General features: G+C 44.9%; 3 protein-coding genes and 1 long non-coding RNA gene across 5 annotated transcripts; 2 read left to right on the plus strand and 2 right to left on the minus strand.

Moving 5' to 3' along the window:
- The first annotated feature begins 8,851 nt into the window (after nucleotides 1–8,851).
- Nucleotides 8,852–10,313, plus strand: LOC127301421 (uncharacterized). 2 transcript variants are annotated; one of them, XM_051331652.2, is made up of 2 exons: nucleotides 8,852–9,655; nucleotides 9,733–10,313. In XM_051331652.2, the coding sequence occupies exon 1, from the start codon at nucleotides 8,938–8,940 to the stop codon at nucleotides 9,646–9,648; it is 711 nt and encodes a 236-aa protein (XP_051187612.1). In that variant the 5' UTR covers nucleotides 8,852–8,937; the 3' UTR covers nucleotides 9,649–9,655; nucleotides 9,733–10,313. The 2 variants fall into 2 exon arrangements, with proteins under 2 accessions (XP_051187612.1, XP_051187614.1); XM_051331654.2 differs by having other exon boundaries at nucleotides 9,738–10,313.
- A 554-nt stretch (nucleotides 10,314–10,867) lies between these two features.
- LOC127301420 (uncharacterized) lies at nucleotides 10,868–14,686 on the minus strand. The gene is made up of 2 exons (XM_051331651.1): nucleotides 11,534–14,686; nucleotides 10,868–11,445 (listed from the first exon to the last, which is right to left on the minus strand). The coding sequence occupies exons 1-2, from the start codon at nucleotides 14,646–14,648 to the stop codon at nucleotides 11,117–11,119; spliced, it is 3,444 nt and encodes a 1,147-aa protein (XP_051187611.1). The 5' UTR covers nucleotides 14,649–14,686; the 3' UTR covers nucleotides 10,868–11,116.
- Nucleotides 14,687–15,758: 1,072 nt separating this feature from the next.
- On the minus strand, nucleotides 15,759–22,770 carry LOC127301419 (aldehyde dehydrogenase family 7 member A1). Its single transcript, XM_051331650.2, has 14 exons — nucleotides 22,440–22,770; nucleotides 22,251–22,337; nucleotides 21,641–21,772; nucleotides 21,074–21,146; nucleotides 20,427–20,449; nucleotides 20,260–20,323; nucleotides 19,851–19,896; nucleotides 19,101–19,281; nucleotides 18,626–18,802; nucleotides 18,380–18,544; nucleotides 18,051–18,191; nucleotides 17,848–17,945; nucleotides 17,145–17,294; nucleotides 15,759–16,102 (listed from the first exon to the last, which is right to left on the minus strand). The coding sequence occupies exons 1-14, from the start codon at nucleotides 22,575–22,577 to the stop codon at nucleotides 16,048–16,050; spliced, it is 1,530 nt and encodes a 509-aa protein (XP_051187610.1). The 5' UTR covers nucleotides 22,578–22,770; the 3' UTR covers nucleotides 15,759–16,047.
- A 1,102-nt stretch (nucleotides 22,771–23,872) lies between these two features.
- Nucleotides 23,873–24,999, plus strand: LOC139831351 (uncharacterized). Its single transcript, XR_011746057.1, has 3 exons — nucleotides 23,873–24,595; nucleotides 24,699–24,787; nucleotides 24,890–24,999. It is a non-coding gene; the product is annotated as an uncharacterized lncRNA (long non-coding RNA).
- The last annotated feature ends 961 nt before the right edge of the window (nucleotides 25,000–25,960 follow it).

Here is a 25,960-nt window from a genome sequence, read left to right on the forward strand (position 1 = left end):
ATCTAGCTACTGCTATGGACCCATAGTCCAGGGGTAGACTACTCACACATCACACCGGAGGCGACCATGGCGGCGTAGAGTCCTCCGGGAGATGATTCCCCTCTCCGGCAGGGTGCCGGAGGCGATCTCCTGGATCCCCCGAGATGGGATCGGCGGCGGCGGCGTCTCTGGAAGGTTTTCCGTATCGTGGCTCTCGGTACTGGGGGTTTCGTCACGGAGGCTATTTGTAGGCGGAAGGGCAGGTCAAGAGGCGGCACGGGGGCCCTTCGTCTCTCCTTCGGACTTCTGGAAGCTTCGTGGAAAAATAGGCCCCTGGGCTTTGATTTCGTCCAATTCCGAGAATATTTCCTTACTAGGATTTCTGAAACCAAAAACAGCAGAAAACAAAGAATCGGCACTTCGGCATCTTGTTAATAGGTTAGTTCCAGAAAATGCACGAATATGACATAAAGTGTGCATAAAACATGTAGATAACATCAATAATGTGGCATGGAACATAAGAAATTATCGATACGTCGGAGACGTATCAGTGGGCTAGGACTCTAGATGATCTTGGTAAAAAAGTTTGTGCCCTCTACCCTTTTATTTGTGAAGTTTGCCATGAAGTGGGTCATTTTAATTTTCAATGCTCCTCCAATGATAATTTGAACCCAATGAGTGCTGCAAATTTGTATTGTGATGATGAAATTACTCTTAATCAGCATGATGAACTCACTTTATTTTTGTGTTGTGAAGAGTTATCAAGGAAAATTTCTTTGTTAGATATTAATGATCTTGATATTCATGATGTCCTGCATGGGTGTTTTTCTTATTGCATTGATAATAGCCATACAAATACTTACATACAAAATATTTTAGAAGATGACACCTTGCCAAAATATGATAGGACCGCTGTGTGTTTTGAACTAATTAATGAAAAGGAGGAATCCTCCCAAGTTTCTTCTATTGTTTCTGAAAGTAAATCAGGTTATGCGGACAAGCCACCCTTCAAGCCTCTTCCTCCTAAAGAAGGGAATAAGGAGAATGAAGAGAAGAAGAAGAAGAAGGGAACGAAGAAGAAGAAGAAGAAGAAGAAGGAGGAGAATAAAAAGAAAGAGGTAACGGTATATCCCCGCTTGAATGAGATAACGCTAGGTAACCGTAAGTATGTTGCTCCTAATGATTATTATGATAATGAATCTGAATACGATGATCTTCCTATGCTCTTTACATACATTAGTGATCATGATTTGAATGAGCACACTACTTTTGATATTGCAAATCTCTGGGAAACTAATTCTGAAAATGAGGATGATAATAATTGCCATAGTATCAGTGCTATCTATGCTTCCTCCCATAATGATATAGAAAGCTCTAAGCTTGGGGAAGAGGTGTTTGAAAATCCTTTTGCTACTGATCATTATGTGTTTGATACATCTCCTTCTAATAACAATGATGGTATGGTCAAAGATAAACCGACTGTGAAAGATAACTATTCTATTTCTTATGATGACACTGTGCCTCCGACCTTTGATGATTATTATAAAGAATGCTATGATATAGGTTATAACTATCCTTATGAAACTTGTCATAGTCATGATTGGATTACCAAAAACAATTCCCTTAATATGCAACTTGTTTACCATGTTCAAATTCTTGATAATAATCTTGCTCCAATTACTATTAACGAGAAGAACTCTTCTTATGCTAAAATTAATGATACCTCTATGCATATGAACCATGATAAGAATGTTTTAAGTGATGGGTATATTGTGGATTTCATCAATGATGCTACTGAAAGTTATTATGAGAGAGGGAAACATGTTTATATGCATCTTAATAATATTAAGTTTCCCCTCTTTATGTTGAGAATCTTGAAGTTACTCGTGTTTTATCCTCTTATGCTTGTCACTTTGTTCTTCATGAATTCATTTGTGTACAAGATTCCTTTTCATAGGAAGCATGTTAGGCTTAAATTTGTTTTGAATTTGCCTCTTGATGCTCTCTTTTGCTTCAAATACTATTTCTTGCGAGTGCATCATTAAAACTATTGAGCCCATCTTAATGGCTATAAAGAAAGAACTTCTTGGGAGATAACCCATGTGTTTAATTTGCTACAGTATTTTGTTTTATATTTGTGTCTTGGAAGTTGTTACTACTGTAACAACCTCTCCTTATCTTTATTTTTTTGCATTGTTGTGCCAAGCAAAGTCTTTGATAGAAAGGTTGATACTAGATTTGGATTACTGCGCAGAAACAGATTTCTTTGCTGTCACGAATCTGGGCCAAATTCTCTGTAGGTAACTCAGAAAATTATGCCAATTTACGTGAGTGATCCTCAGATATGTACGCAACTTTCATTCAATTTGAGCATTTTCATTTGAGCAAATCTGGTGCCTCAATAAAATTCGTCTTTATGAACTATTCTGTTTTGACAGATTCTGCCTTTTATTTCGCATTGCCTGTTTTGATATGCTTGATGGATATTTCGATTCCATTGACTTTCAGTAGCTTTGTGCAATGTCCAGAAGTGTTAAGAATGATTATGTCACCTCTGAACATGTAAATTTTGATTGTGCACTAACCCTCTAATGAGTTGTTTTGAGTTTGGTGTGGAGGAAGTTTTCAAGGGTCAAGAGAGGAGGATGATATACTACGATCAAGAAGAGTGAAAAGTCTAAGCTTGGGGATGCCCCGGTGGTTCATCCCTGCATATTTCAAGAAGACTCAAGCATCTAAGCTTGGGGATGCCCAAGGCATCCCCTTCTTCATCGACAAATTATCAGGTTCCTTCTCTTGAAATTATATTTTTATTCGGTCACATCTTATGTACTTTACTTGGAGCGTCTGTTTGTTTTTGTTTTTGTTTTTGTTTGAATAAATTCATGCTTGTGTGGGAGAGAGACACGCTCCGCTGGTTCATATGAACACATGTGTTCTTAGCTTTTAATTTTCATGGCGAAGGTTGAAACTACTTCGTTAATTGTTATATGGTTGGAAACGGGAAATGATACATGTAGTAATTTCTATAATGTCTCGGATAATGTGATACTTGGCAATTGTGGTGCTCATGTTTAAGCTCTTGCATCATATACTTTGCACCTATTAATGAAGAAATACATAGAGCTTGCTAAAATTTAGTTTGCATAATTGGTCTCTCTAAGGTCTAGATAATTTCTAGTATTGAGTTTGAACAACAGGGAAGACGGTGTAGAGTCTTATAATGTTTACAATATGTCTTTTATGTAAGTTTTGCTGTACCGCTTCATACTTGTGTTTGTTTCAAATAACCTTGCTAGCCTAAGCCTTGTATCGAGAGGGAATACTTCTCATGCATCCAATTCCTTGAGCCAACCACTATGCCATTTGTGTCCACCATACCTACCTACTACATGGTATTTCTCCGCCATTCCAAAGTAAATTGCTTGAGTGCTACCTTTAAACAATTCAAAATATAACCTCTGATTTGTGTCAATGTTTTATAGCTCATGAGGAAGTATGTGGTGTTTATCTTTCATTCTTGTTGGGCAACTTTCACCAACGGACTAGTGGCTTCATCCGCTTATCCAATAATTTTGCAAAAAGAGCTGGCAATGGGATTCCCAGTCCCAAATTAATTAACAAAAATAGACACTCCTCCATGGTATGTGATTGTTGGACGGCACCCGAAGGATTCGGTTAGCCATGGCTTGAGAAAGCAAAGGTGGGGAGGAGTGTCATCATAATAAAACTAAAATAAAAAGGCACTCCTTCATGGTATGAGATTGTTGGCAGGCACCCGAGGATTCGGTTAGCCATGGTTTGTGAAAGAAAGGTTGGAAGGAGTGCCACACAAAAATAAAAATAAAATGGGAGCCGCTCTTTGAAGGTTTGTCTGGCAAGGGGGTTAGAGTGCCCACTACCATTCGTTGACAACAACAAACACTTCTCAAAACTTTACTTTTATACTCTCTTGATGTTTTCAAAACTAAAGCTCTAGCACAAATATAGCAATCGATGCTTTCCTCTTTGAATGACCATTCTTTTACTTTTATGTTGAGTCAGTTCACCTATTTCTCTCCATCTCAAGAAGCAAACACTTGTGTGAATTGTGCATTGATTCCTACATACTTGCATATTGCATTTGTTATATTACTTTGCATTGACAATTATCCATGAGATATACATGTTACAAGTTGAAAGCAACCGCTGAAACTTAATCTTCCTTTGTGTTGCTTCAATGCCTTTACTTTGAATTATTGCTTTATGAGTTAACTCTTATGCAAGACTTATTGATGCTTGTCTTGAAGTACTATTCATGAAAAGTCTTTGCTATATGATTCATTTGTTTACTCATGTCATTTACCATTGTTTTGATCGCTGCATTCATTACATGTGCTTACAATAGTATGACCAAGATTATGATGGCATGTCACTCCAGAAATTATCTTTGTTATCGTTTACCTGCTCGGAACGAGCAGAAACTAAGCTTGGGGATGCTGATACGTCTCCGACGTATCGATAATTTCTTATGTTCCATGCCACATTATTGATGATATCTACATGTTTTATGCATACTTTATGTCATATTTATGCGTTTTCCGGAACTAACCTATTGACGAGATGCCGAAAGGCCGTTCTTTGTTTTCTGCTGTTTTTGGTTTCAGAAATCCTAGTAAGGAAATATTTTCGGAATCGGACGAAATCAACACCGGAGATCTTATAATTCCAGGAAGCTCCCAGAGCACCGGAGAAAAGTCAGAGGGGAGCCAGGGGGCCCCACCCCACAGGGCGGCGCGGCCCAGGGGGAGGGCGCCCCCTATTGTGTGGGCACCCCGTGGCCCCTCCGACTCCGCCTCTTCGCCTATTTAATCGTCCTTGACCTAAAACCTCGACCCAGTTCGACGAAACCAGAGAAAACCATCCAGAGCCGCCGCCATCGCGAAACTCCAATTTGGGGGACAGAAGTCTCTGTTCCGGCACCCTGCCGGGACGGGGAATTGCCCCCGGAGTCATCTCCACCGCCGTCTTCACCGCCATCTTCACCGCCATCGCTGTCTCCATGATGAGGAGGGAGTAATTCACCCCCGGGGCTGAGGGCTCCGCTGTAGCTATGTGGTTCATCTCTCTCTTTATGTGATCTAGTTGAATATCATCTATGTGCTACTCTAGTGATGTTATTAAAGTAGTCTATTCCTCCTCCATGATGTAATGTTGGCAGTGTGTGCATCATGAAGTACTTGGTTTATGCTATGATTGTGATCTCTTGTAGATTATGAAGTTAACTATTACTATGATGGTATTGATGCGATCTATTCCTCCTTTCATAGTGTGATGGTAGAAGTGTGCATGCTATGTTAGTACTTGGTTTGGTTGTGTTGATCTATCTTGCACTCTAAGGTTATTTAAATATGAACATTGAATATTGTGGAGCTTGTTAACTCCGGCATTGAGGGTTCGTGTAATCCTACACAATGGTGTTCATCATCCAACAAGAGGGTGTAGAGTAGTCCTATTATGTGATCATTGTTGAGAGTGTCCACTAGTGAAAGCAGGATCCCTGGGCCTTGCTTCCAAGCATCGAATCTCCGTTTGTTTACTGTTTTGTTACATGTTTGCTCGCTGCCATATTTTATTCAGATTGCTATTACCACTCATACTCATCCATATTACTTGCATCTCACTATCTCTTCGCCGAACTAGTGCACCTATACATCTGACAAGTGTATTAGGTGTGTTGGGGACACAAGAGACTTCTTGCTCCGTGGTTGCAGGGTTGCTCGAGAGGGATATCTCTGACCTCTTCCTCCCTGAGATCGATAAACCTTGGGTGATCCACTTAAGGGAAACTTGCTGCTATTCTACAAACCTCTGCTCTTGGAGGCCCAACACTGTCTACAAGAATAGAAGCTCCCGTAGACATCAGGGGCCGAACATGAACGCCGCGGCACTCACCGCCCTTGTCGACCGGTGGAGGCCGGAGACGCACACCTTCCACTTGAGAGCCGGCGAGATGACCCCTACTCTCCAGGATGTTTCCATGATCCTTGGACTTCCTATTCAGGGCGAGCCACTGTGTATGAACACAGCTTCTGATGGGTGGCGCGAGCAGATGGCGGCGCTTATTGGCATGGCTCCTCCGGCGCCAGCAAATCCAAAGGAGAGAGCTCCCGCCGGCGCGTCTTTCTCTTGGATCAGGACTAACTTTCGACAATGCCCGGACGGGGCCAACGAGGACACTATCAGGACGTACACCCGCGTGTACTTATGGTACATGATTTCGAGGACTCTCTTTCCTGACAGTGGGGGGAAGCTGGCCCATTGGTGTTGGCTGAAGGCGCTTACGGTGTTGGAGCACCGGTGGAGTTTGGGAACAGCGGCACTTGCCTACCTCTACCGACAGGTGATGATTTGTTCTATGTACTATTTTCCTATAGTAGTGTGTAGACAAAGTACTAACCAAATGTCTTATGTACGCAGTTGGACGAAGCTTGTCGCTGGACTGGGAGCGGCGGTATTGGTGGATGCTTGCTCCTACTTTCCGTATGGAGCTGGGACCGCCTATCAATTGGGCGGCCTAGGACACTCACCGAAAGGCCATGGCCTCATCACCATGAGAACCTTGATCGGGAGCCGACTTGGGCATATCTTTGGGACAATGTCTCGGAGATGACGAGCGATCCAAAGATCATGTACAGGCACTACACTGAGGAATTTGACACTCTTACCGCTGAGCAGGTAACCGTTCACGACTTTGCAATCCTAGTTTTCATAAATTCTGTTGGCATGTTCTAAATTCTGAAATATTTGTATGCTGCGGGTGGAGTGGGAGCCATATGGTACCTACTACCGTATTGGCGCGGCGATGACTAACCTCAACCACAAGTGCACGGAGGAGGCGCGGTTCTGGCGTATGCGCTGCCCACTCATATGCATGTGGCTTGTTGAATACCACCAGCCGCACAGAGTGATGAGACAGTTTGGGCTGTATCAGGAGTGCCCACCTCAGTGGCAAGACACGGACAAGGCGCTTCATAGGTAAACTTCTGGAATCATGCGATGGAAGATTCTTGATAGAAGAGGTACAATCTAACTTCTTGATTCTTGCAGGCTTGATAGGCAGCGGCAGAGGAAGATCACAAATTGGCCAGTCCATCATAGCGGCCACGTCGCAGCGTTCCAACACTGTTTGGAAGCGACACGGACTGCTGGCCCTGTGGAGATTGTGCCTCACGACTTGGCCGCTTTCAACAACTACCTCCAGTGGTTCCATGAAAACACGCGTATCGACTTAGTGAAGCACGCGTATGCTGAGGACATCTTGGACGTCCCCATCGAGTTCGATGAGGTTGCGCAAAGCCAGCACGACACCTTTGCTCGCAGAGGGAGATCGACTTCTATTGCTTCCGAGCTGAACTTCGTGGTAATGGATTCTCTCACTAACTAGTACATCATCTAGATTGCCATGTGCTCGCTTAAATTGTGTATGCTATATTTATCACAGCGGACGGAGATCCAAAAAACAACTGACGAGTGCGAGATTATGTGGGACCAGAGCGGGAGAGATGAAAAGCCTGTCGGACCGTTGCGGCATTTCATTAAGGTATGATCACCAACTTTGAATGTACGCTATTATGTTCTGGTGGCTTTGTAACCATGAGTTTCATGACGCAGAACACTGCACGAAAAATGCGGTGGTTAGCCAACTTGCTAGGTTGCCGCGAAGACGAAATTCCTACATCCTCTTCTGAAGAGCGGGAGGTATGGACTATTTTGTTGCTGTCAAACATGTTCTTACTAATTTCAACTTTTGTAATCTCATGTGTTCATATTTGTGAAGATTCCTGACGACGAGGAAATTTTGAGTCAAAGCATTAGTCGCGGCAAGAAGCAAGCCCCACGGTCAGCTTACCAGTTGAAGCCAAGGGGCAAGGTTCCAAACCGGTACACTCCAGAAGATTATGTCAACCGAGGAAAGAAGGTTGTCATTGAGGAGGATGAGGGGCCGCCGTGGAGATCATCTTTATCGAGGATGAGGAACGACGAGCCGTTATCTTCAGAGGAGGAGGAGCAGGAGGAGCAGCAGCAACAAGAGCCACGGCAGCGGACGAAGAGGATGGCCGTCCGGAAGCAGCCCGTGAGGACGGCACGTCGAGGACGACACTAGGATGTGCTACGTGTTGTTGTGAACTATATCTTCATAAGTATCGAGTTGTGAACCCTATGTCATTTCGAACCATGTCTGTAATGCTACTTCTTGTTTGAATCTACGTGCTACGATGTGAGCTATGAAGTGTTATATGTGTATGTTCTGAAATTGCTACTTGTTGTGTCCAATGTTGTACTCAAAACTGTTGGAGTATGGTAGGATTTTTCATGGTTTTAACACAAGTCAATGTGTGGCGCCCTTCACACTGGCGCCACACTGCACTGTGTGGCGCCCGTGGCATCGGCGCCACACATGCCAACCTATATCAACTTTTGGGTCGAAAACATCCAGGGGCTCCGGACGATAAGTCCTTAACCATTTTGGCGAGCCTCTTTGTGTGGCGCCCGTGGCATCGGCGCCACACTGTGAGGTGTGGCACCCGTGGCATCGGCGCCACACAAACAGGGTCGCAAAACGGCTAAGTCCCAGACGATTTGCCTTACAGTATGTTTTGGGCAATTACAAATGCATGTGTGGCGCCGATGGGAGGGGCGCCACACATGCTGCCACGTCGGATCGGCGCACCAGCTCATGTGTGGCGCCGATAGAAAGGGCGCCACACAAAAGGGTTAGATGGGTGAAATAGTTTCGCCGGAGGATCAGTCTGTGTTTTTTTTTTACTTTTGGGTTATTTATGTGTAAATCGCCTAGCAGAGGAGGCGGCATCGCTCCACTACCGGCGGCGCGCGCCTCTCCCCTCCTGTCCTCACCACCGCGCACGGCGGCGGGACGGCGACGCACCAGACGGGCCGCGCGCGCCTCCCCTATCTATGCGGCTTCCCTCCGTTCTCGGAGCCCTGCTGCACCGCGCCACTCACCCCGCCATGCCAACCCAGCACCCGGAACCGACCATGGCTGCCTCTGCCTCCGCCCCCGCCTCCGCCTCCGCCCCCGCGATCGAGTCGATGATGGCCAGGGTGGCGCTGGAGTGCGGCGGCGACATCTCTTCCTCCCAGGAGGAGATCCTCGCCACCTCATCCTTTCTCGGCGGCGACACCGACCTCCCCGCCTCCCAGGACGACGACGAGGAGGAGGTCTTCGCCACCCAACAACAGGAAGACCCCATCACCATGTGCACCCTCCCCTTCACCCCTTCTCCGTCCAAGTCGCCCGCGCCTCGCTCCGCCGAGGCGGCGCTCGCACCTCCCTCCTCCCAGCCCCAAGCGCCCACGCCTCTCTCCCCAAACGACGGGGACGACGCGCCGCCCGCAAATCCGCGCCGGAAGCCCAGGGTGTGCGTCAGGAAGGTCAGGGGCGCCAGGATCAGGACCCCAAGCCCAAGCCCCAAACAACAACTGCAGCCACAACCAAAACCAAACCAACTGATCCATGTCGATCCTCTCGTCAGGGCGGTGCTCATGATCCCTACCAGAACCACCACCGCTGCTACCGTTACCACGACCAGCGGCAAGCAGGATCCCGTGGGGGACTTCATCGCGCTCGCCCGCCACAAAGGCATCTTCGCCAAAAGCCCTTCGTAGCTGCTGGGTACAGCTCTGCATTTCTCTGCTCCTGAATTCCACATTTTCTGATGCATCCACTTGTCTAACCTCGTGGCATTTCAGTGCAGGGACTACACTCTTCACCTGGATCAGCCATATCGCCGGGCTGCCTAACAGTTGTTGTCTGCCGTTTTGGTCATGTTGTTGAATGGAAGAGCCTTGTAGCGTGCGCCTTTTCCATCATGATTTGCTAGATAGAGATAACCATGTGAATGTTGCCCATGGTACCTACCGCTTAGCGAATTTCAGTCATACTGTCAATGTCTCTCATGCTTTGATCTTTCGGTGCTCACTGTCATGGCCAATTTAGTGATGCTTAGCAAGATGAAGTTAGATAGGTTACAGCTATTTTCCTGCAAAAACAAGATAGGTTACAGCAATTCAACAATTTCTGCCTCCTTTCATGCCCATATTCTTCCATTCCAGTGCTCGTGACATGCTGCTTCCTTCTTGTATTTCTGCACTATGCACAGCCTAAACATGAGCCTGTTTCTAATGTATGGCAATGGCTACTTTCGTGCCTAACATACTTCCCATGGAGCATCAACCAGGCCCTGATTCAGATTTCTCCTTTACATGTACTTTCGATCTTTTCTCTACCGTGTTAAGTTGTTCACGGTTCAAAAAGAGAAACACATTCTTTATGGTGTTTCACTTGGCCTTTAGTACTGCTAATATCAAGAGAACCACGGTCAAAGTAAAAAAAAAATTGGAAAAACTTTTTTGATTGCTCAGTGTGCATGGCTTGTTGCCCTCAGTTTTCATCTTTCATAATTCGTTTGATAGATCATTCAGATAACCATCAGTGCTTGTTGATCGATTGAAAATTTTGACATACAAACAAATGAACCTTGAATAATCAGTCAGCCATCCTCACGTTGCTTATTTTCTTGTTTGTAGCTTATTATGTCTGTGTGTCCTACTTGTAGCATTTTTTGGTCCACTATAGTTGGTTGATGGCGAAGACACCATAACTATTGTACACAACAGGGAATGAATGCCAATTCTCACGACCACAAACATTAATAAAAAAAATCTTGGTAAAACAGCATTTTTTCACTATGTTTGATTTTTATCTGATGTGGCACCAGTAGGAACCCTGGTGCTGAACGTTCCAGCTCATCCACTGGTTGTGCACAGAGGATACCACACTCTGGTATATTGCTGTACTGATATTTTCTCCGCTTACATTGCTGAATAACTGGAACGGAAGTACCAATAGACTTGAATCCAGATGCTGAGATTGTACATTCAGTCCCACAACTTAGTCAGCTAGGCTCACTTCCTATTTCTGATAAACTCAGTATTACATACAATTTCTTGCAAGAAACATTCATTCGGTTACATGGCATTTCCCTCGAAAGAAACTATTTGTAGTGCTTTTTCTATGCCAGCTATGTACTGTGGCATTTGACCGCAGATAACTACTGAAAACTTAAGAGAATTCTTAGATATCCATTCTCACCAAGATGTTGACCACTTCCCTCATGGAAGGCCTTAACTGGCAAGCCGTCTGCGTGCAGGAAATCGCAAGATCAAGCAAGTCCAGTGCCTTTGCCTGCTCATCTTCAGGCCAGTAGAGCATCTCCTCATCCAGGCAGCTCATGATGGTGGGGTGATCTGCCTGCTTCAGGTTTGATCTCATCCACGTCACAATGTCGACACCTTCTCCAAATGCAGAATCCACGGGCATCTTTCTGCACAGGAGCTCGAGCAGCACTACTCCGTAGCTGTACACGTCGCTCTTCTCGGTTAACCTTGTGGAGTATCCATGCTCTGAAAATAAATGGTGAAATGTGTTAAACCCTGAATTTTACAGTGTGGCTGCTCTTACAGAAATAGTATGATCAAGAGGGAACGGTACCTGGAGCAATGTAGCCGAGGGTGCCGACAATGACAGAAACCGTTGCGTCTGCATCCTCATCGCCAACGATCTTCCCCATGCCAAAGTCAGTGATCTTGGGTACTAGGTCAGCATCCATCAGTATGTTGCTTGACTTGACATCCCTGTGAACAATCATGGGCACACAGTCTTGGTGCAGATAGGAGAGACCCTGTGCTAAACCAAGGGCGATCTGATGCCGGACACTCCAGTCAAGGGCTACCTGAGGCTTCCTTTGGTGCAGTAGCTCGAAGAGCGTCCCCTCGGGCATGAACTCGTAGAGGATCAGGCCGGCATTTCCACGGATGTAGTACCCGGCCATCCTGACTATGTTCCGGTGCTTCACCGTGTTCAGGATCTTCATCTCGACTGGGAACTTGGATTGAGACAGGTCAACCGTCTTGACTGCCCACTGTTTTCCAAGCTTGCTCTCTGTGCGGTAGACCGTGCCATGTCGGCCTCTTCCGATGACATACTTTTCACTCCAGTTGTCAGTAGCCCGGATGATGTCTTCATAGGAGAAGTCTTCAGGTAATTCCTCTGTTGAGTCCAGGCTACGGAGTGAGACACGTTTAGCCGATAGGCGTCGAGACCTCTTTGTAATGTAGTGTACCGCAAACAGACCAGCAACAATGATAGCTAGAGCTGAAAGTAGCAATGCCAGAATGATCCTTGTGTTTCTGGTTCTGTTTTTGACAGATAGATTCTTGGAGGAGCAAGGTGCATTGTCAGCTTGTACACACAACTGAGGATTCCCCAAAAACCCTTGAGGCGACTGCGCTGCCAGCTTAACCCAGCTAGCAGGTAGCTGACCGGATAGGTCATTCAATGACACGTTCACAACCAAAAGAGAGATCATGTTGCTCAGCTGCTGTGGTATCGGGCCAGACAACGAGTTCTTCGACAAGTCAAGCACTTCCAAATCCTGAAGGTTGCCCAGGCTGCTTGGGATTTGGCCGCTCAATCTGTTGTTGCTAATGTTCAGGGTTTTAGAGATGTACTGAAGATTACCTAAGCTGTGTGGGATGGCTCCTTCAAGAAGATTGTCACCAAGCTGCAGCTCAAGTAGGGCCTGTGTTGCAGTGAAGGAATCTGGTATTGCCCCTGTGAGCTTATTTCCGCTGAGTAGTAGATTTTGCAGGCTACCAAGAGTTGTGATCTCTGCTGGTAAACTTCCATTGAGAAGGTTACTTCCAAGGTCTAAGCTGACAAGTTGTTTGCAGTTTCCCAGTTTGTGTGGTATGAATCCAGTAAGCATGTTCGATGACATTCGCAGAGTTACAAGGTTTCTCAGAGCGCCGAGCTCGTGAGGTATGGGGCCAGAGAAGTTATTGCACGAGAGATCGACCATTGTGAGGTTGCTCCACAAACCGACCACACTCGGTATCCTCCCGTCAAGAAGGTTGTCACGCATGTTTATGTACGACAACCCTTTATTCGTGCCCAAATCTGCAGGTAAGCTCCCACTGATTTTGTTGCTATTCAGATTGATCCTATACAGAGACTGGCATTTAGCTATGTCGCTGGGAAATCCCCCATCGAACCGGTTGTATCCAAGATCAAGGATAGCAAGCTGACCCCCTGTGCATAGACCAGGAGGAATTGGGCCGTGGAAATTGTTGCCGGTGAGGTCGACACGAAGAATCCCCGGCGTAGTGTTGAGCCCCAGGGCTTGCGGCAGCTCGCCGGTGAAGTTGTTGCTGTACAAGGTGATCTCTCTGAGATTCCTCATGCGAGTGATGTCTGAATGTATCTCACCGCTTAGGCTGTTGTTGTTGAGATACAGCTCCACCATGTCAGACAGTTGCCACAATTCTGGAGGAACTGGGCCATGGAGCATGTTGTTGAACAGATACAGCTTCTGCAGTTGGCTGAGCTCGGCGATCTCCAGCGGTATCGTCCCGGAAAGGCTGTTATTCTGGAGCTCAAGCTCCACCAGTCCCCGGCAATTCCCAATTTCCAGTGGTATGCTCCCGGTAAGGCTGTTGTCCGCGACAGAGAACTTCTGCAATAGGCTCAAGTTGCCGACAGACTGCGGAACTGAGCCGGTGAAGCAGTTACCGTTCAAGTAGAGCATTGTCAAGGACTGGCACTGTCCGATTGCCTCAGGGACAGAGCCTGTGAACCAGTTACTCGACACCACCAATTCTTCCAGGTTCAGAAGCTCACCGATACTTGCCGGCAACTCCCCGGCGAACGCGTTGTTGCCAAGGTACAGTTTCTGCAAGTTCGGCATGGAGGCGAAGAAATCGGGCACCTTGCCACTGATGTTGTTGTTGGGCAGGTACAGGACGGTGAGGTTGCTGCAGTGCGCGAGGCTGCGGGGGAGCTCGCCGGCGAGCTGGTTGGAGTAGAGGCTGAGGTAGAGGAGCCCGCACGGAGCTGCGAACTCCGGCACTGGGCCCGACAGGTTGTTGCTGCTCAGGTCCAGGTAGGTGAGCTCCGGGAGCGCGGCGAGCTCCGGCGGGATGGCGCCCGAGAGGGAGTTGGCGCTGAGGTCGAGGTACTGGAGAGGCGAGGAGCCGGAGGGAGCGGCGGGGATATCCCCGGTGAGCGCGTTGGTGTTGAGGTCGATCATCCGGAGCCGGCGCGAGGAGAGGAGCTCCGCAGGGATGGAGCCGGTGAGGAGGTTGAAGCTGAGGACGAGCGTGGTGATGGTGGAGCATGCGGCGAGCGCGACTGGGACAGCGCCCGTGAGGTTGTTCCGGCTGAGGTCGAGCGCGGCAAGCGACGGGAGCGTGCACAGGCGTGGCGCGGACGCGGCGAGCGCGCCGAAAAGCCCCACGCCGGAGAGGTTGACCGCGGTCACGGCGCCTGAGGCAGAGCAGGTGACGCCTAGGAAGGCACAGTGGCGGCGGTGGTGGTGCCTGGAGGTGGCGAAAGAGGAGGACGAGTTGCCGCCGGTGGGGTGGTGCCCCATCCATGTCGGGCGGAGGACGCGCTGGGCGGCCGGGGGAAGCGCGGCGACGAAGGAGAGCAGAATGGACGTGGTGGAGCTCGTGCCGGTGCCGGCAGAGGTTTTCGACGGTATGGGCTGCGCAATGGAGGCAACCAGCGGGAGGACGAGGAGGAGCAGGATGATGGGAAGACGCGACATGTGAGTGAGCTGCTGCAGCTTAACACGCTTTTGGGTGTTCGACTGGGGACTGGGGAGGACGCTGGCGCGCGGGAATAAACGGTAGAGTAAACAATCCTCGCTCGTGCAAGCAGTGGGCGCCGCCAAAGTTGCAGGTTCGAATGCTCATTCGCTCTCATCAAGCTGGATCATTATCCCATAGTTAACTACCTTCGAAGGAAGTTCACTTTTCATCCAGCTAAACAATAGAGACACACCATACTCCCTGCAAGAGCACTTCAAGGGGAAACCTAGCAGAGTATCCTTTGCCACTACCATACGATAATATTTTACTGGAACATGAGAACATCTTTTCTAAAAGCAAAATAAAGCAATTGTTCTGCTCCTCATTTGTATTTCTGCCGGTCTTGACATATGGAATGTCCTTCAAATCTATTTTTTTGCGCCATAAAGATATGATTCTGTCATGTAGTGGATCAGCTAGTGCTAATTCCGAAATCGACATGATCAACTTATACTTTTGCACAATTGCTAATGTACCTATCATTTTGACCCATTCTCCAGTAACAAATGTTGGTGCAGAGAGGGCGACTTCCATCATCTGCATTAATCTGAGCCTATAGTTGGAGTTGCTGTCTGTTAGAACCTATAATTATTTGAGAATATTTCGGAGATTCTTTGTGACTGTCCTCGTGTGATCGTGTCCCTTTCACATCTCTAAAGTTCACATAACCGTTCCCCACTCAATGTGGTCTGCATATGAATTTTCCTTCTTTTCTCTGCACCTATGTGTATCACTAATTTCCCAATATTATTATTTGGCGTTTGTTCACTTTTTTTTTGCGGGGGATTTTATTCACATATTCAAAATCCCTTGTGTCCCCTAGGTCCAACTTTAAAGATGCAAAACCACTGCTGGGTTAAAGTTTGGAGGCTGGTTTTTTTCTTTTCTTTTGAGATTTCAAAATAAATGAAACAAATCACTGGCATAGAGAATTCCGTGAAGTGGCAACAAAAGAAATACATCAACTAAAATGATTAATTTTGTTCTGATTTCACGTTGTGTTGCCAGCAAGGTTAACTCCAGCACAGCAGTTTCAGTCTGGAACCTTGACGTTTTGCACAAAGATCTGAACGCTAAGATATATTTCATCTCCTTTTTATTCCAAATTGTCCAGTCTGAAGATTACATCCGAAAAGGCTGCTCTCACTGCAAGAGATGCAAATTTTCCAGCTTACTGATAGTCTTAAACACCAATGTCTAAACATCCCAAGAGGCTCATACAAAGCATACATGAGATCAGCCCATCTCTTATTGCATGTACACAGGCTTGGGTTCAGAGATTCCCGCAGCATGCACATATATCAACACAGTAACACCTTTTCTCCAAGCTGGAGCATGCTCTGTCTGACCACCAAACTAACCAAAATTTATTCCCTGTGCTAGAGGTAGCTCGCTTCCATAGTTGATTGTACTGCAAATATTGGACCGAACATTAGTGCATGGAAACAGTAGCAGAAACCTGTTACATAATAAAGAACTATCTACAGAAAGTTAAGCATACTGGATATGCTAGAATTCTCGACCTGATAAACTGTCTTTTCAGCAAAAACGAGCTATTGTCAAGTACTCAATGTAGAAAACAAACATTACATACATGGTGTTCTGATTCCTCGGCTTCAGAGCTCTGGGTCAGCCAGCAGGACATAAAATCAAGGGTTGTCCTAGTGGCGGACAATTTATTAACATAATTGTTTTGTTCAATCAGTGCACTTTCCAGGATTTTCTGGCTAGCTGTTAGACTGGATACCATACAGTCTCCAACCTATCAACCATAAGTAATTAGACTGCTGGCAAATGTGATGCCATGATGGCCAAACCATGACCCAAAAGGAATGGTAACTAATCTGTTTTAGCTTGTTTTTGTCCCAAATATAGATTAATGTACTAATTACGTTGTCAAATCAATGAGAAGCTAAGAGAAAAGTCCCTTTGGAATCAAAGTTATTTTTTTTTTGCTAATGGTAGGTGGTCACCAGGGCTCGGTTAAGGCAAAGTATTTCTCCCTGCTAGCGAGATAGGAACTTCAGTTTTACAGGCTCGCACAGGCATCAATGGAAGAAAACATTATTACTGTGACATGGTTAAGCACTTGTTCTTCTACCAAGATATACAATGGCCTCTGGGACATACTAAATACTAAGAACTAAACAATGAAAAAGGCATCATGTTCCTATGTTTGTTATAGCAGACTAGAGTCTGAAACTCTGAGTGATGCAACTTTGTTTAGTCCCAGAATATGGAACTAATGCCAATGAGCATGTACATTCATTAAAGGCTCGATTGCATTCTTTTGGCATATAATTGATCCAAGTTAATAAGCATCAGATGGCAACTCGGGGAATGAAAGAAGTGTTGGTTATATGAACTGTCAAAATCTAGCCATCTCTGTTGTAAAGCGACCTCCAGCTTGTACCATTCGAAAATAACTTGACAGAAAATATGTGTCCACTTACCAAGTGGCCCTCCTCATGTACTGCTTCCAGGAATCACTTCCTGCTTCTCGTCCACCACCTGTTGCTTTTTCTCCACCAAAAGCTCCACCAATTTCAGCACCATTAGTGGGTATATTTACATTCACTATACCACAGTCACTACCATGAGGCCTGCATGGCAAAGAGAATAAGAGCAATCAGTACTCGATAGTGTCCAGTCTTGGATGTGTCAGCTGGAGAAAAATTGGAGGGATACAGACAAACAGATGTAACTGTCTTTGCAGGTGGGTGGATTTATTTTAATTCATGAAAGATACACTCCTGGTACATATAACTCAAGTAGAGTTATTATCTTACAGGTCTATAAAATTCAATAGAGTTATTAACTTATGAGTTGTGACATTCCAATATTCCATAGATACATTCAGTAGATAACTCTTGAAGTGTCTATGAACACAAATATTAATCCAAAAGAATGGAAAATAATGTATAATAAATATATGCATGAAAGGGATAGCTCAAACATAGATGAATCTTACTTTTTAGATTTGATTGACAGGACATGATGAACACAATGTCAGACCTTTAAAAACAATGTTGCAGCAAAGGCAAGAACAGAGTACAACTGACGTAGAACTACAACTGCCTGGTTGAATATCTAGTCATCTAGATGCTACAAGAAAAAACGTCATACAGCTAGCTGGGTTATTGAACCAAAACTTACCCAATCCATTTGAAAATAGCATCTGGTTTCCTTGTAAATATAGAGCTGCTCAGTCCTTGCGGGACAGAATTGTTGATTTCAATTGCTTCCTTCAGGGTCTGCAGGATAAATCACAACCAGGACAGACAATAATATAAGACACTTGTCTGCAAATAATGCCACATGGGGCAGGTCAATAACACAAATATGGATTTTTTCGCTACCTGGAATTTCATGACATAAAGGACAGGACCAAACAATTCTTCCTTCACAACTGGGGCATCAGATGAAATTTCCACAATTGTTGGTTGAACAAAGTTTCCCTCTGATTCAATACCAGATCCTCCTAAAATGATTTTTCCTCCCTGAATGATATAGGATGGTAGTCAAATTAGATTATCAGAGCTTCACTGATTACAAAAGGTTAGCAACCGATTCAAGGCAACAAATGCTAAATAACCATTTTAAATAGATTTACTAAGAGATAAAAGATAAAGTAGAAATCATTTAGGAACGCTGTTGCTGCATCAATCTAAACTATATAAATATTCACCTGGGATCTGATAGTTTGGATGCCTTTCAAAAAGCTTTCTTTTGATGCAGTAGTATGCAACGGTCCCAGTAAGGTGCCCTTCTCCAAAGGATCTCCGATGCTGACTTGTTTATAAACCTCAACAAGTTGATCAAGAACTGTTTGATATATGCTTTCATGAAGAAGCTGTATTGGCAACAAAAAACGAACTTAGACCACTCAATTACCTACCATAGGACAAAGAAGGAAATAATATTTTTATCATACCAGCCTACGACATGTAGTGCATCGTTGTCCTGCTGTACCAACAGCAGCAAACAACACAGAGCGCACAGCTAGCGGAATATCTGCATCATCCATGACAATAATGGCATTGTTCCCACTAAGTTCAAGGAGGCATTTACCAAATCTCGCACTAACTTGTTGCTGAACCATTTGACCAACCTGCATAGAATATTCACTGTTTCATATTTTGCAGTAGATCCATACAGCTAAGTAAATACTAGTATATATTTAGCAAATACTCATTCCCACAAGAAAATGGATTTCAAATAGCATACAGAAAATACAAATGCAGGAAATCTTTTGAGATCGCTAGATGAAAATGGATTGAGATTAAGGCATTCTGATACTGTTTTCCACACAAGCAACAAGATCTAGGAAACAAATTCAACTTCATAATTGCTTTAAGATCTAGACAATATGCAGAACATGAGGGTAGAGGTTTTCAGAAGCTGGATACCTTTGTACTTCCTGTGAATGAAACCAAAGGTACCCTTGTGTCAAGAGCAATTGCTTGGCCAATTTCAGCACCTCCACAAAAAGCGGTGAAGATTGCAGTTGGCAAGTTGTTCTTCTCAAATACACTAGCCACTATTTTAGTCATTGCAATAGTGATTAATGGAGTAGTTGGAGCACCCTTCCTGCAATAATTTGGAACATAATTACACAAAGGAGCTGCACCAGCCTTTGAAAGATTAACTGAGCTTGCTACCACTGAAAGAAAATGGAGCCACTAGATGAAACCTGGCATGTACTGAACAAAAGAATAATATTCCATTTAGCATTTAATTTCGTGTATCAGCAGATGATTAATCTATTGATATTAAAGAACCCAGGTTAACCCCTTTTGCTTATAAAAACTATTTATCAGCTTTTTGGCAAATTTTCTCCACCCACAACCACAGCAAATCTACAAGCATGTCACAAGTTACATTTGACATGAATTATCTGATCAGTTCGTGCGGAGCAGGATTTTGCTTCCGTTGTATGAGAAAACAACTAGGACAAGTAATAACAACGAATGCAAAAATATGTGCCAGAAGGTAACTTGGACCTCCACCAACTTATCAAACATTAAAAACAATTTAAATTATATCTAAAGATACACTCAGAAAATACAACAGCTGTCATCACGTGTGAGCAACCCAACTAAATAAGTTACCAAAACGCACAAGTATTAAATATTTAGTAAAATGTAAACCATTCTTACCAGACAACACAGTTTCCGCAGACTAAAGCAATGCAAGCATTCCAACCTAAAACAAGACAAAAAGAGGTAAACCTTCATTTCCTTGAAGTTTTAAACGAATTAAATGAACCTATGTACTGGGAGCAACATAGCACTTGAGATGAGCATGCATACAACATATCATGTATTTTGCATGGCAGTGGAGTAAACAGGTGAATCGCCAGCTTGAAGATTACAGTAATAATCGTCCGCACTTGCAGGTAAGAATTGTACAGGTTACGTGGTTAACATTCAACTGTTATTATCAGATAAACATTCCAGCCAACAAGAATATGAAAATGCCACATGGAGTCACAGTGGACAACGTGGATTAACATTGCAGTGACTCCAAAAGGGTGTAATGCAAGACGTATCTAAATGGTCGACTTACCCAGCACGGCGCAAGGAAAGTTGAATGCAGTGATGACACCAACAACTCCAAGAGGATTCCAGACCTATTCAGATAAGGATTAGTCATTAGCATGTTCCTGATGATACCTGAGAATGTGAGATAGTACAAGAATGTTAATTCCTAAAAAAATAGTGATCTCCACGTACCTCCATCATCATATGGTTTGGGCCTGCAAAGCAATACACAGAAGGTAGCATTAGCAAACTTTCCTTGTTCTTTTCAAAAATTGTGCACCGATGCATTCATAGTTGATACCAAAGAATTGCAATAAAAGATTGCTCTACAATTGACAACTCAACCAGTACACAACCTTCTATAACTAAATAAGAGAAGGCAATGCTGAAGATTTCTCAGGATTTTTTAAAATCTTGTCTAGTGGAGTGAATCAGTGAATAAATTTTATGCAGAATGACACATTTTGGTAACTAATGGTGCAATATATCAGGGTACAATGGTACATTAGTTTGTATAAAACAGCAATCTGGTTTAGCATGACTAACACTCACTAAGAGCAATGCTTAACACTGAAGAAATTATATATTAGATTACTAGGTCTAATGGTAAGAATTGTAATAAATTAAAAAAATTGCTGATTTCAGCTAAAAATAGGTTTTTCATGATCAGACAAATTACATCCATCATTATAGCTATGGTTTGAAATACGATATCTTTTAGTTTCTCTCAACAAGTTGAAACCAATACAGTAAAAATCTCATCTCATCACTGATGATGCTGCGTCCTTTGTTTGAACTTATCATCAAAATATAATATGATGAAAAGAAAATGGCCTTACGTTCAGATGGTATGATGGATCCATTAAGCTGGCGACTTAGCCCCACAGCATAATCACACATGTCAATAATTTCCTACAAAAATGGTTATACTGATGTCAGCATGTCCAGAATGAAAAATTAACAGAACATTGCCTTAATAAGAAGTTACAACCCTAGGAGACAATAGTTTTTCACAGCTTGGCACAAAGTTGATTCATCTAGAAATGAAGAAAAATAACACCAACAAACCACAGTTTATTTCTATACTGCTGCATATCATGGTAGTGTTGTATTAATTGGCTAAGTTGCGTTTCTAGTGGAAAAGACAATGGAACCAGACAGATGACAGTGCAGTTGTTAACGAATATCACTAATGCTATAAACAGGAACACTTCAGCCAAAGATAATTCCATCTGAGGCTTCTAGTAAATGACCTAACCGAAATTATGCTCTAACCTGAACCTTCCTAGGAATTGAGTCTATCTCAAATTGTGGGAGGTGTGGATGTACACTCGCACCACCCAGGTTCAAGACCTCTTTAACTGGAATTTGTGTGACTACCACCTAGGGTATCCATCGATATTTACCTGAACCTCCCCGATTCCTTCAGGGAGAATTTTCCCCATCTCGAGTGACAGAAGCCTGCCAAGGCAATGAAGCTTTGCTCTCAGTGCATCACCAATCTGCCTAACAATTTCTCCTCGCTTTGGAGCAGGAACCTGGAAATTTTGGTATATTGTCATATGCTATATAGCTGGAAAGTAAGAACTCAGTAGTGTCATTGAATTGGTTGATAGAGAAAACAAAGTTGTCAGCAGTCAGCAATGCCCCTTGAATATATGGAATTTCACATGGTCACAGCACCGCCGCTAACCTTCAGTTCCCAAAAATGTGGATGACCTCTGGAATTTACAGTGTAAAATCAAGTGACAGACTCTATTGCCTTAGCATTTTAGTAGTGGCACTTGGTTAACTCGTGAATTCGCATACTATTATTCTGCATTCCCCTGTTGTCGAGTCAAATTCAGAGCCCGTAGAACCTATTTCCATGTCGTAAAAATACGAACTTTCCTAAACCCCCAAAACCAAAAGGGGCTGGAAATTGCTAACTTTTGAAATAGTGGTAGCTAGCAAACAGAGGCAACAGCGAACTGCTACGAGGCCATTTCAAGCACGCGAGTGTGTGTGGGGACTTACAGCCATCCAGGCCTTGGCGGCATCGAAGCAGGCGCTCATGCCCTTCTCGTAGTCGTCCACGGACGCCTCAACGACCTCAGCAATGACCTGAAACAGAAACACACAAACGTGCACAAAGATCCCTCAAAATCCGCCGAGACCCCCAAAATTCGAACGGAATCGAGCGGATCGGGCCGGACGGAGGCGCACCTCGTTGTTGGTAGGGTTGGTGGTGGTGACAACGGGGCCCGAGCCGCCCCAGGCGCCGCAGGCGAAGGAGCCCGGGTTGCGCGGCGCGAGGCCGAGCTCGGCGAGGAACTGGTGCTCCTGCTTCGCGAAGGTCGCCATGGCGGGCGGCGGTGGGACTGGGAGGGCTGCTGCTTCCTTCTAGAAGCTGCCTTGGCAGTGCGGAGTGAGGGGATGGCGGAAGGGGAGGTGGGAGGTGGAGGGCACGGCGATGGGAGACGGCGGAGGAGATTTATAGGTGGGAGGTGGAGTGGAGACTGTGAACTGCTCCGGGAGAGAGCAAGCGAGGTGGAGCACGGGACGAGACGAGGCGAAGCCGAAAGCGTGATGTTGATTAGTGAGGAGGAAAAGGTTTTGGATTTGATTTTTCAGCCTTCCACGTCAGAAAAGGGACATGTTTTTACATTTGCAGATAAATAGAAAAGCGTATCTCTACTACTTAAAAAGAAGGAACGTGTTCCCCCTTCTCCCCCTACTTTCGTCGTCATGGTCGATTTTTTTGGTCGCGCCCGTTCGCCCCGCATGCCCGAATGGGCCAAGCCCAGCGAAATGCTAGCCTCATTCTACTTCCTCCTGCTTTGCCCATGACCGTGAGTGCCCCCCAAACCCTATCCCGTGCTCCTCTCCATGATAGTGGCGGCGGAAACAGGCTCACCGGTGGTAGGAGATAGCACAACCAGGAACGGTCGACGGAGGGCCGGCGGTACATCGTCTTTCCAGACCATCCTCCGCCGTCGCCCAGCGTCGCCCCATTGGCCTCTCCCTCAATCATCTACCTCCCCGGCTTCGAGTCCTGCCCTCGACGAACCATCCACTGCGCCGCCGTTCTCCAACGTCTCCCTCGAGGCGTCGTGCGCCGGCGAGCGGCGGCGAGCGTTGTTCCCCTGTGGCCACGCGTTCCACGCCGCCTGCATCGACAATTCACCGCCATGTCGCGCGTGTACCCTGTCTGTAGGGCTCTCGACGCCAGGGTGTTTGCTAGCACCTGCATCATTGTTGGTTTCGTCTGGCTATGTACAGAGTTGCGTGTCATGGAGGAGCACGAAAGGTGTTCGACTGTATGCTACTGAGAGATGTGATGTGGAATGTTCTCTGGAGTGTGGTATGAGGTCTGGTAATGTAGGATCATGTATCCATGAGTTTCTTAGAGTGATCAGCAATGAGGTTCGGCTTGACAAGTTTATCTTACCTTTGCAACTGCCAACTACCCTAAATGGTTTAGCTGAGCAGTTTACTGGTCGTAGGCAATGTGGGTACACTACACTCTAGAGAAGTTGGTTTTTGCTCTTCCGTCTCAGTTCTGACCATGTCTCGGGAGCAGAATTGTCTTCAAGGTTTTCAGCGTTTCACTTGACACTGACTTCGTATGTCTGAAATTTTTCAGCACAAGGTTCAGTTTATGGAATTGTATCATCGCGCATGGTTTGAAGTACTTTCCACAGAGATCTCCAGCCCAGGGACACACGAAATTAACATAGTGAACAAAATCTCTGCTCCTTGGGATGAAAAAGAGAAGAACATCACAGCGAAAGCAATCTCCATGGGCAGGCTGATGCACTCACTGAGCTTCAAAGAATGGCAAAGAGGAGTGGACGCCACAGGTTCAGTGGAGCTTAAGAGCATGCCGACTGCGATAAGCATTGTCGATGACCATAGAAATTCAGATCTTTCCATGGCGGTGAGCCCCAATGTTTCATCCAGCCCAAAGTGTGAACTTGATGCCGCGTCTGTGAAGGTTCAAAAGGTTTACAAGAGTTACCGCACTAGGCGACACCTCGCTGATTGCGCGGTCGTCGTAGAAGAGCTATGGTACGTGTCTATTTTCTTTAGTTGTTGAACATTGGAACTGTAAGCTAGCCTTGGTGTTGAAAGATTCAGTAACTTTTGTTTCAGAAAAGAAAGAATCAGAAACTAAGTTTTGACTCATTTCAGGTGGAAAGTACTGGACTTTGCATTACTTAAGCACAGCTCGATATCATTCTTCAACGGCAAAATATTGTTTACTGATGTTACCTTTATACGTTTGGACATATATATCCGAGGCATCGATATGAGCACAATTTTCATATCTATTATGATGTATGGTCCATGAGTGAGCGTACAGAACCATTTTTCTATTGGTATGTAGAATTGACCTTATTATACCTATTTTATAGGCTTTAAATTAGTGGCAATTTAAGAACCTATAACTAATGATGTGTTATTATCTAACATAATCAACAGGTTATACATTGGGGAGAGGCAAAGAAATAAATCTTGAGAAGTGCCCTAGGAGTAAACTTCATAGCCAGTGCATCAAGTACCTTGGACCAGTATGTTCCTCAACTCTAATATGAAAAAAAAGAGTTCTTAGCACAGGTTTATTCAAAACATCATCTGATCATTACTTATGTGTCTCCTGTACTGAATTATAGCAAGAAAGGCAACTGTATGAAGTAGTTGTGGAGAGTGGTAAACTTGTCTTCAAACAAACTGGCAAGATGACCCCAAGTGGATTTTTGTCCTCAGCACCACCAAGGCATTCTATGTTGGCAGGTAGGATTTTTTTTTCTTCTTTTCACTATCCTGGAATCTATAGTACCAACTGGAGAGGGATGCGCATGACGTTTATTGAATGGTCGATACAGTTCTCTTCCTTCGTTCTGAAGTTTTCGTGAAGAAAGGATCGTTTCAACACTCCAGTTTTCTAGCTGGTGGAGCAATAACGTCTGCTGGAAGATTAATGGTCAAAGACACAATTTTAAAGGTATGTTGGGGCCTGGCTATATAATCAATCGATTAAGATTTGTCAAGTCTCAATCTATTTAGAAATGAGAGTGAGAGTTCAGCTTAGGATAAAAGCGCACATTGAACTTCCTTTTTTTTTACTTAGAACTTCCTTCTTAGATTGTACTTTTCACCCATCACTGAAGTATATAGTTGAGAGCTCAAAAAAATGTCACAACTCAAAACCCAAAATACACGACCAAGCAATACAAAGGAAGGAATTAACTAATCGGGCAATCAAAGAAGGCTAGAAGCGGATGGAGGAAGAGGCTTTGGTGAAGGACAAACCTAAGTGTTGCATTCCCAAACCATTCGCCAATATATCAATCTATAATGGGTTGGTAACTACGCCCTTCTCAATTCTCACTCCTCAACCGATCTTACATGTTAGACCTCGACGGCAGCCGGCAAGCAGACGTGGAACACGAGAGCGATTTGTTCTAAGCATGCTTCATGTATGTTGATCCCTCATTGACTCCTTGTCTTCCGAATGGGCTGCTAGTTGTTGGGCCTAGACGCCTAGCTATTGTCTTGTATGTAGAGATTCATATTATACGATGGGCTCGGGCGCCCCCCCCCCCCCTTCTCTTCGTCCATGGGAGAAGGAGGAGGAGGAGGAGGAGGGCACTTCCGTTGGAATGAATTCACATTGGAACTTGTAAGCTCATGAGGAAGGACACCAGAGATAAATGGAGAAGGAGAAGGAGTCACGTGCAGGA

This window comes from Lolium perenne, chromosome 5 (genome assembly GCF_019359855.2).
Source record: "Lolium perenne isolate Kyuss_39 chromosome 5, Kyuss_2.0, whole genome shotgun sequence".
Lineage (NCBI taxonomy): Eukaryota > Viridiplantae > Streptophyta > Magnoliopsida > Poales > Poaceae > Lolium > Lolium perenne.

Excerpts from the sequence above, each read along its gene's own strand:
- LOC127301421 (XM_051331652.2), top strand. The coding sequence starts at position 8,938 with ATGCGGCTTCCCTCCGTTCTCGGAGCCCTGCTGCACCGCGCCACTCAC.
- LOC127301420 (XM_051331651.1), bottom strand. The coding sequence starts at position 14,648 with ATGTCGCGTCTTCCCATCATCCTGCTCCTCCTCGTCCTCCCGCTGGTT. Across the intron at positions 11,446-11,533 it reads CCTCGGCTACATTGCTCCAG|AGCATGGATACTCCACAAGG; the intron begins GTACCGTTCCCT and ends ATTTATTTTCAG.
- LOC127301419 (XM_051331650.2), bottom strand. The coding sequence starts at position 22,577 with ATGGCGACCTTCGCGAAGCAGGAGCACCAGTTCCTCGCCGAGCTCGGC. Across the intron at positions 18,545-18,625 it reads GCACTACATGTCGTAGGCTG|CTTCTTCATGAAAGCATATA; the intron begins GTATGATAAAAA and ends TTGCCAATACAG. Across the intron at positions 18,192-18,379 it reads TCCAAACTATCAGATCCCAG|GGAGGAAAAATCATTTTAGG; the intron begins GTGAATATTTAT and ends TATATCATTCAG.